Source organism: Onychostruthus taczanowskii, unplaced genomic scaffold (genome assembly GCF_017590055.1).
Source record: "Onychostruthus taczanowskii isolate IOZ18803 unplaced genomic scaffold, ASM1759005v1 scaffold38, whole genome shotgun sequence".
Lineage (NCBI taxonomy): Eukaryota > Metazoa > Chordata > Aves > Passeriformes > Passeridae > Onychostruthus > Onychostruthus taczanowskii.
In genome coordinates, this window is record NW_024501237.1 from 13,903,887 (window position 1) to 13,914,318 (window position 10,432).

At 45.5% G+C, this 10,432-nt stretch overlaps 2 protein-coding genes across 2 annotated transcripts; one reads left to right on the top strand and one right to left on the bottom strand.

The window, feature by feature from the left end:
* Positions 1 to 1,330: 1,330 nt before the first annotated feature.
* On the bottom strand, positions 1,331 to 5,226 carry BBS12 (Bardet-Biedl syndrome 12). Its single transcript, XM_041412163.1, has 2 exons — positions 5,139 to 5,226; positions 1,331 to 3,808 (listed from the first exon to the last, which is right to left on the bottom strand). Exon 2 carries the CDS (start codon positions 3,790 to 3,792, stop codon positions 1,669 to 1,671), a length of 2,124 nt encoding a protein of 707 aa, XP_041268097.1. The 5' UTR covers positions 3,793 to 3,808; positions 5,139 to 5,226; the 3' UTR covers positions 1,331 to 1,668.
* Positions 5,227 to 5,346: 120 nt separating this feature from the next.
* Positions 5,347 to 9,815, top strand: LOC121339924 (caltractin). Its single transcript, XM_041412164.1, has 5 exons — positions 5,347 to 5,432; positions 6,813 to 6,968; positions 7,864 to 7,992; positions 8,092 to 8,229; positions 8,465 to 9,815. The coding sequence occupies exons 1-5, from the start codon at positions 5,430 to 5,432 to the stop codon at positions 8,552 to 8,554; spliced, it is 516 nt and encodes a 171-aa protein (XP_041268098.1). The 5' UTR covers positions 5,347 to 5,429; the 3' UTR covers positions 8,555 to 9,815.
* Positions 9,816 to 10,432: the final 617 nt, after the last annotated feature.

Consider the following 10,432-nt stretch of genomic DNA (forward strand, 5'->3'; position numbering starts at 1 on the left):
TGCTTTTCAAAAGCCTGATTGGAAAAATTACATCATTTTGGACTTTCTCAACATTTGGTGCGTCAGCTCCCAGTGTCTAAGAGTCCCAGAAATAGATGTTGGACCACCTCAATACAATTCCTGTCTGCAGATTTTCCATAACACACTTCACTCTATTATTCAAATAAAGTCCAAGTGGATCTTTCCCTGGGAACAGGGGTTATGCAATGCTCAGCACAGGAGGCTCGAGAAAAACAGTGTAAAGCCACACATGAGCTGCAAAGTCTTGCAGAGCAGCAGAGTCTGTTTATATTTATTTATATGTTGTGTTTCCATTTCATTCTCACTTAACAGCCCCCAGCTCCTTTTGTCTCTTTTGATCTACCAGACTCTTTCTCACAGCTTGGTACATCAAGAGTACGGCCCAGCAGCTACACATTACATTGCCAACCTTTTAATAATGAAAATAGTAATTGTAAAACTGTAATCTAACGAGATCCTTATGCTGCTCGGAACTACTGCTCCAAATTAAAATTATAAGCCCCTATAGTATTTTGCCAAAATCCACCAAATTCTGGGATCTGACAGAAAACCAGAATATTTAGTTTCAGGTCAGAGATAAAACATGACTTTAGTACAGATACCTCAAATAAGTCTCTAAACCTCATTTGTGGATGAATTTCATTATCTGTGCTGCCAGCCATGAGCATTTTCATGAGAAAGTTCTTGAATGCAAGGATCCTCTTTAGCATCACCATTTCCATTCGTTTTCCATTCTATTTTCACCAGACTGGTGAGACATTTCACTTTCAGTGTGACTCAGAATGCCAAGTTCAGAAAAAAACGTATCTCCATAGCTACACACCTCTCTCTTGCAATGAAGTGCCAGCTCTCCAGTGCCCAGCTTTCAAACTGCCAGTGCTGTAACACAGCAAAAATGCCGTGCCTCAGTCACCAGGAGAGATTTGTTCCCAGTTGTTAGCCAGCACCTCAAACTTACAGCAACATTTTCCTCTCTGCAAGGATAGCTGAAAGACCCCATGGAAATGATCTAAAAATCCAGTTGGCAACGTAAAAGAAAATTTTGTGTAGAGATGTATCCAGTCTGTAATACCAAAAGGAAGGATTCAGCCTGAATTGGTCAAAACCAGAGAAATTCCAGAGGGTCTACCTTGGGAAAGCAAAGATGTATGGACCATATAAATATGCAAAAATAGAATCTATTCATACAACCTCTCAGTATAAAACGTACCACTCACATTATTTCAAGTTTAACTCTTTTAATGTTTTTAATGTTTGTTTTTAATGTTTTTAATGTTTTAATGTTTTTAATGTTTGCAATTTTCAGAAATTAAGAACAAGTCATTAATTAAGAAATAATTACAGAATATTCTTTCATTTAACACAAGTACAGCAATGTAATGTAAGAGATCTCCACCTTTCTTCAGAAAACATTAGGGGGCATCCATACAGGCAGTACCATTAGCTAGAAATGCATGGCCTGGGTTAGTGGGTTTTTGTTTGTTATTTAATTCTCATTTCTAGAAATAAGAAATTACCTTGTGACTGTCTCTCATTCTGACTTCTGCTGTTACATTCTAAAGTCACAATCACATCTCACTGTTTGCTTTATAAAGACATGTAGGTTGCACCCGGGCTTCTCCCATGGACTTACAAATCCTCAAAATCCTACAAAAACATAAATTCACTTGACAGAGGCGAGTTCAGGATCTGATTTCCTCTGGGGCCTGTGATAATTTCGGCATCAGTTTGAAGCACCAGCAGCACCAGGTCCAGAGCTCTCCTCCATGCCTCTGTCTTGGCTGTAACGTTATCACAAACCTTTAAATCTGTGACCTGGTCAGGGAAGGGCTCATAGCCACTCCTGAGCACTCCACCTCTCCTAAACTCTTCCAAAATGTAAGCTGAGGGAGAGCCACAAGCCGCTGCTTTCTGGAGATGATGATCCACGGAGGCACCTGCTTCAAGCTCCGAGCTGGCCTTTGCAGTGTTACACAGGAGCACGGAGAGGTACCGCTTCCAGCCACTTGCCAGTGCCTGGAGCACAATGGATTTACACTCTGCCAGCCAGGGACTGGGAACTTCTCTCACAGCTCCGTCGTTTCCCGGTCGCCCGGGCTGCTCTACGAGCGCCTGGATGTGACTGAGGCACAAGAGCTCCACGGCACCGCCTCCAGGGAAAACCTTCCCGTCCTTTAGAGCGTGATGGAGTCGATACAGCAAAGTCCAGAACTGGTCCTCGAGGAGCTGCGCCTTGGAAGGCAGGGCAGTGGTGAGCACGGCCGTGAGCAGGGGGATGCCTCCCGCGCTGATCCGTGCCGGCAGCAGCTCACCCAAATCCACCGCGCGCCCATCGCCGGTCTTCCACAGCTCCGCCCAGGCCCCATTCCCGACAGAGGAAGCGCTCAGCTGGCTCAGGTACGTCACTGCCTGGGCACCAGTGGCTGCCCCGAAGGCACACAGCACATCCCGAGCCACACAGCCAATTACCAATATCCTGCTGGCCATGCACCTTTCCATGAAGTTTTTGCACACGTTTCCTTTGACCAAAACCAGGTTTACCTCAAAGCTCATCAGAATATCCGACATTCTGCTTAGCCACGCATCTCCTGCGCTGCCTCCCTGTGGAGTGGGACGCTCCGAAATGGTCCTTACGTTAGGTGGTCTGTTAAAACCTAAGTGTCGGTACCCCTCCGTGAGGTCACCGTCCATCAGCAGAACCCGGAGGGGTTTGTCCGCAAAGTGTTTGACGACTGTGGCTTGCTCTGGTGACACCAATGTGACAAAGCCTGGGGAGACACAGGAATAGCTCTCGGGCAGGCCCAGCACACAGCATGTCACAATCTCTGCGACATTAACCTGGGCAGAGCCACCGCACTCTGCTCTCTCTTGCTGATAAGCAGCGATGCTTTGTAGCAGCTTCACGCTGGTCTGGTTTCCATGGCTCAGAGCCACTGCCAGGTGTCCTAAACCACAAGATCCACAGAGATCTGCTGATGGTCCTGAAAGGTGTCCCTGAACATGACGGTCCTGACTTGCAAAACAGCTTTTCCCTAGAGTGCTGAAGTGCCTGCTGTGGGTTAACTTCCGTGTGATCCAGCTGGATGCAGTAAGACCACTTCCAGACAGTGCAGATGAACTTTTGTCACCCACTGCCTTGACAACAGAAGCCACTGAACCAAAGCCAGCCAAGGGTGAAACCAGGAACTTGTGACAATCATCTCCTTGATGGGAACAAGAATTTATTGGAATTACCTCCTCTGCTGCAGAAATATCTCTCTGAAAACACAGCAAATTCCAAGGATTTGTAAGACCATCACGTCCAGCTTGGCCAGTTTTGCTTTCAAAAGCCTTTGGCCTAACTCTGCTAGAACACAGCTCTTTCTTTACACGGTGTATTGGCATTTGAAGACACTGGACTCTCTCACAGCAGGAGTTCAACCCCTCAGACATCACAGACACTATAGCTGGAACAGGAACGCTCTGCTGGAGGCACTCCACCACAGCACTGCTCCACGCTCCAACCAGGAACAACAGGGTACTCATCCCCGTCTTAAACTCCTTGTTCTGAGCCTGAATGGCTTCGTTAAGAAGCTGTCCAACAGCACTTGTCAAATCCAAACTCTCCATCAGCCTAACAGCAGAACAAATCAATGTGCTCTGGTTGGTGATTTCATCCACAATGAATTTATGTGATTTCATTGGCCCCAGGAATGTTCTCCCAGTGGATGCTAAGGCTGAGAGTTGCTGGAGTCCAATGTGTCTCCTGGCATTCACATCCCTGAAAGCCATGGGCAGTGGGCAGCATCTGTGAACAGATGACAAATTACTGCCCCATCCTCACAGGACACCAGAGCACAAATCACCAAAAAATCATTCGACAGTCTACCCCGGAGCACGGCTTTCTTCCATATAAAGCTTTCTTCCTGTGCGCTTATTATGAGAAATCAATGGGCAGAGTGCTGAAATGGGGCACTGTTAAAATACCATGGAATTGTTTCTGGCTGGCTGATAGTAAGGAGCTGTTAATTCCCACGGTTTCTTACACTTCCAGCAGTAGAGGCTGAACTACCACCTCCTCCTGCCCTGATGTCTGGAATTTCAGTTATTTGCCTTACTTAGGGCAAAAGTTCATTAGAGCAGAATGGACAAATTACACGCCAAACTCAAGAGCTCTGTGCGGATCCTTCTTGGTTACAACAGTCACGCCATGCTGAATTTAACCTTCAACTCTGGAAAATCATATTTTACTCCAAATCCTGTTTAGTCCAACTAACATGCATGAATACTTCATTAAGCAAAATAAAAGCAATGCCACTTCTTCATAACTTACAAACTGCCGAGATGTAAAGTTTTGACCAACTATTCCTTCTTAACACACCAAAAAGAAATCTTTCCCTCAAAATCTCTTCCACGCCATGGTCCCATGGCAGAAGACATGGATTAAAATAAAGCTCCCTTTTTGAATAATGAAGTATACACATGAAGAATTGAGAACCCTGAGTCCTGTACCTCTTATGCTCAGATTCAAATCACAGAATCACAGAACGGTCTGGGTGGGAAGGGACCTTAAAGACCACCCAGTTTCAACCCCCCTGCCATGGGCAGGATCATCCACCAGACCAGGTTGCTCAGAGCCACATCCAACCTGGCCTTGGCCACTTCCAGGGATGGGGCATCCACAGCTTCTCTGGGCAACCTGTTCCAGTCCGTCACCTCCCTCACAATAAAGATTTTCTTCCTAATATCCAATCTAAATCGACTATCTGTCAGTTTGAACCCATCCCCCCTTGTCCCATCACTATATGCCCTTGCAAATAGTCCTGCCCCATCTTTCCTCTAAGTTCCCTTCAGGTACTGGAATTTATTCACATCATTTATTCCAGCTCCCTAAAGGCCCCTTTGCGTAGCTATTCCAAATCCAAATTTTTTTTTTTTTTTTCCCATCCCACACAGCGAAAGTCCGCTTGAATGTTATGTCGTAGTATTGCTAGGGAGAGGAAGCGCGTCCCGGCCCGCCTGCTCCACACGGCCGGGGGGAAGCCGCCCGGAGCGGACACACCGGAACTGCATTGGCAGCGGCCTGGCCGCTTCCTGCGGCCCGGAGGGTGCCCGGCGGGCCGGTGCGGGTGTCTCACCGGAGGGGCCGCGCTCCCGGCGCTTCCCTGGACACGGAGTTGCCTGGACACGGCCGCCGCTCCCTCAGGCTCCTTGCGGGCGAGCCCGCCCTCGCTCTCCCTCAGCTGTCCCTCACGGGCACGCCGCGCTGTGATTGGCCGGCGCCGTGAGGGGGGGCGGCTTCCAGCGCTCGTTCCGCCCGCTCATTGGCCGGCTGGGCGGCGCGTGCCGGTTGCGCGCGGCGGTGCGGAGCTCCCGTGCCGTCCCGTTCCGTCCCGTCCGGTCCAGCCCGGAGCGGCATTCCCGGCCGGATGGTGAGCGCGCCCTCCCCGCCGCGGGCTCCCTTCCCACCGCCGCCTCCCCCGAGCCCCTCCGCCCCCTCCCGCCGACACCGTGCGTTGTGCAAACCCCCTTGAGGTTCCACCCCTGCCCAGGCCGTCGCTGCTGCCCGGTTACCTGGTACAGCGCACCGCACTCCAGGGGGAAAAACACGCCCGGAAAAACTCCGGGATTCGCGAAATACGTCACCTGCTCTCGGCGTGCCTGGTTCTTCTTGGCACGGCTCACAGACCTCCGCATCGTTCGGGCCCTCACAGCGCTGTCGGTCAGGCACCGGCCAGGCCCAGAGGTGGAACCTGAAAGGGATTTGCACAAGTCAGATGTGAAATAAATGGAATAATAAGTCTCCGTAGCCCGGAAAAGGTCTCGTGTGTCTTCTCCCCAGAGCAGCATATCAAGAGTAAAAGTCTGATACGCGTGCTAATAGCAGAGGGAAGTCACGGGTGAGCCAGGCAAATGGCTTTGCAGTCCTGCCTAGGAGGGACAAATCACGTTGGAAAACGAAATTTCATTAACAAATAGAAGAAAATGGAATCTTCTGAGTTAAAAGAGAGATCCCAGCCCTAAACACGTTAACATTTCAGCAGAGGCAAATCACTGGTCAGCAGTAACTAGGTAACACATTCCTTGCTTTGTGCTTGTTTTATTTACTTCTGTATAGCCTAGTCACTTGGAGCTGGGGGTGGCAGGGACTGCCTTTCCTTCCACCATTCTGTGCAGATTCAAGACTGCAGCATGAAAATCTGTCTGCTGCTGATTTAAAACCAAAACTATACTTGAGGAAGGTGTTTTCCCCTGCTTTATGGACGGGGTGGAAAACATTCTATACTGCACTGGCTTACACCAGAGGCAGGAAAGGTCTCAGAAGTGTCCCGGATAATGATGCACCAGCTCAGCACAAGCAGGTTAGTTCTCCTTATGGGACAGACTGTGTGCTGATCTCACTGCTCCCACTGGATGTTCCTGCCTGGCTCCACATCTACTCGATGGACAGGCAGCCTGGAGCCACACAGTTCCCTTTAAACTTGTTTCCCACTGGAGTGGCTGATTTTGAGCCTCATTTACAGCCAAGACCCTAAGCAACCACCCTCTTTATGTTCCTTCAATTGATAATCTTTCAGCTTAAAACAGAAAACAGGAAGCCCAAATTCTCATTCCCCGGGAACAAAATCTGGTCTTTTCTTTCTGCAGTATCCTAAGGAAAGTGACATAGAGACTCAATGTCTACCACTTGCAGCAAGGAATGTCTCTCACCTCTGCTACAGTGTTACTGTTGTCATTTATGATTAAGCGTATTTGAAATTCTCCCAGGAAGGTGCTGTTTCTTATCTGTTCTCTCCCTTCACTTTCTGAAGGCATCCAACTATAGAAAACCTGGCTTAGGTACAGCCCAGAGGAAGAAAAGTGGCTTGAAACCTGAACTTACAGAAGAGCAAAAGCAGGAGATCAGAGAAGCTTTTGATTTGTTTGACACTGACGGATCTGGAAGCATCGACATAAAAGAACTGAAGGTTTTAAAACTTTTTTTCTTTTTCCTCTGAGGTGAAAATATCTTTGATCTCAAAATTGTAGCTGCTTTTTCTGTTTGTCCAACCCTATTTTAAAACAGTTTTGGAGTACAAAGAAGAGTAATGACTTGCTGTCATGACTGAATTTGGGGTGCACTCTGCATGTAATGCATGAAGCAGACAGGCTTCTCTACTGTGTTGCTATTTAAATCTGACAGCTTTGAATAGCTGAGCATTAGAGAAACTAAACAGTTTCAGGTTTCATGACTAAGGTGCTTGTTCCTGGGAAGTGGACTTGTGTTGTTCTGGGATGAGTATCAGAGCATCAAATATTTACTTCACCTGAGAAGTAAACACAGATCGTGCACGCATTCAGGCAAGTTACAACCATATTTGCATATATGTCATCCAAAAATTACCTGGTTTTTGATTTAAAAAGAACAAAACAGAGATCTGAGTTGTGTTTCAGTTACAAGTCAGGCAGTGTGTGTGCACTTGCACACATACAGTATTACAAGGGGGAAGATGATTCTCAGTTGTCTCCCTGTGATTTTATGTGTTTGATTTTTTTGTAAGCATGAACACTTTATATTTAGTTATCTCCTTTACCTTGATTTCTCACATACACTCTGCTCAATTTCTGCAGTTGTAACCTGAAAACATGAGTTACCTCTGCCTGATATAAACTATGGATTTCCACTACCATATAGGAAAAACAGCATCTTAAGAATATCAAACCTACACTATTATTGTTCAGCAAGATGAAAGAAGAGGTATTTTCATGGCAGTGAGTTGTGACTAGAGTTCTGGACAAGGAAATAAAACAGGCTTTAGCTCAGCTCTTACACCAAAATTCTGGTGGCCTCCTAACAGAATTGGTTTTGCTATTTTGGCACAGGTTGCAATGCGTGCCTTAGGCTTTGAGCCAAAGAAGGAAGAGATTAAGAAGATGATAGCAGACATTGACAAGGAAGGGAGTGGCACCATCAACTTCGAAGACTTTTTGGCTATGATGACACAAAAAATGGTAGGAATTCTTAGCAGAAGTTCTTGTGGCAGCATAAGAGAAAGGAACATCTCAGTGTCAGGGGTTTTCTGATTAACATATGATTTACTTTTGGTTTAGAGTGAAAAGGATTCAAAAGAAGAAATCCTGAAAGCTTTCAGATTATTTGATGATGATGGCACAGGAAAAATTTCATTCAAAAACTTGAAAAGGGTTGCCAAGGAGCTGGGAGAAAATTTAACAGATGAAGAACTTCAGGTACATTCTGATTTGCCAGAGCTTTTCTAACAGGCACAGACCATTTCTGTAGCTCCTAGGGATTGGGTGGGAATTTCGTCCTATACCAAAAGGGCTGAGAGATCAGAAATATGAAAAGCAGTCAAATACACAGTTGTTTTCACATGATATGCCTCTGATTTACTGTTGTTTTAATGAGTGGAATGTCTTGTGTTTAGAGTCCAGTGCCTGATCATATGTACACTGTGTTTTGTAGGAAATGATTGATGAAGCTGATCGAGATGGAGATGGGGAAGTAAGCGAGCAAGAATTTTTGAGAATCATGAAGAAAACTAGCTTATACTAATATCTGTTGCCTTGCTATACTGCTGGTCCAAAAGATAACCTGGAAAAGGTTTAAAAACTGGGCTTGTGCCTCCTGCATGTTTTTCTGCCATGTGAACAAAGTCTGAAAGGGCAGATTTTTTGGTTTATTTCTCTTTTTCAACAAAGATAATTGAGGAAGGAGGGCTGCAGTACCCAAGACTGCCAAAATGACATACTGCAGAAGTCAAGGAAGATACTGCAAGGCAGGGTCCCTTCCCCTCTACCATAATAACTTCCCTGATTGCCATTTTGCTAAATAAAAACCGCTGTGTTTTACTATTTAACTAAAAAATACTTCACTTCAGATGTGAAGATGCCCACTGCTGTTGGGAAAGGCTACTTTGCCTTTCCTAAGGGTACTGATTGAAGGGACAAGCACAGTATTTTTTATTCCTTTGAAGGTTTTTTAGGTTATCTTTTGGTATTTGTCTCCTGTTGTTTATTTCCATAAAAGACTCTAAAATTAATTGTATATTTGTCTGTATTTCTGTATGAAACACTGTTTTCCTATGGCAAGTTGTTTTTGGATTTAATGGAAAGCAAATGTAGATTTGGTTCTTCCTTTGGAGCTGTGTGCCATCCATAGATGTTGTTGTGTTTATCTGATCACCTGAAACCAGAATGAAACTTGAATGTAACCTGCTTGGGTGACCAAAGTTTATTGTTTATAACCAGGCAACACATTGTGCCATTGTTGTTACTCCCCAGACATCACAGAGGTGCTGTTACTCCAGGATTTCAGGTACCTAAAAAGTTCAGTTCCATGGTGCAGTAGAGTAAATTTTGTCTTGCTGACAGTTACACTGCAGAGAGGATTTGCATCTCAAGTGAAAAAGTCGCTCACCATGGACAGACATCTGTGGAGCTCTGAATATATTTAAATCCATGCAATCCAAATCCATTTCGCACATCACAGGTTTTGGGGTGTTTCTTTTAGGAGTACCTTCATTTTCTTCAGTATTTCTTTCATATACTGTCAATCCAGGACTTACTGGAGAGCCACATTTCCCTCTGAATTCTAGAGCAGTGACACACAGCCTGCTATCTGATTATGTTGCTCTGCAGGAGGGTTTATCCTTTGTAGACAATCAGCTTCAAAACTTTCAAATCCTGTAAAGCTCCAGAGGCCTGAGAAGTCCCCCTGTTAACATGGTGGCTGTAGATGTAATCTGTAGTACTGCAAGTGTTTTAAAATGTCTTACCTTTGTATAAGTGTGAAATAAAACTGTTTTGCAAGTTAAGAAGTTTTTGTGCTTATTCTCTTTTTTCCTTAATTATTTTAAAGTCTTAAATGGTTCACCAAGCACATTTTCACTTTCATTTATCTCTTCTTTCTAAGAGGAATTCTTAGGTGCAGTAGTCTGTCACGTAATTCCTCTTCCACTCTGCTGATTAAAAGTTTCTAGTACTAACCACATATATTCAGAAAGGGAAATTTGAAGTTCTAGTTGATTGTGGGGAATCCCAGAGCCTATCAGAGTGACTGTACGTTTTTTTTATGTTGCCACAGGAAGAGACTGATGACTGTGGTTTACCTATGATGCATGTCACTTCTCTCTTCCTGTTCTAATCCCATTATCTGCCCTGAAGATAGGAAAAAGCCACACAATCATCCCTGCCATGTGTACTACAATGGTGAAATGTTATTTCTGGCTTGCCCATTAATCTCTGAAGTCTGGAATGTCAAGCAGTGTCTGGATGAGCACAAAACTTGCAAGTGTTAACAAGTGTCTCATGATGCTTTATTTTGCAGCCTGGCAGCTGGCTGTGAACCCATCCTTTGCATCCCTCCTGTCCTCAAGCTGACACCGAGTGGGTCCTTACCTGGCACCTGCAGATTCCCCTCAGGTGGCTGCAA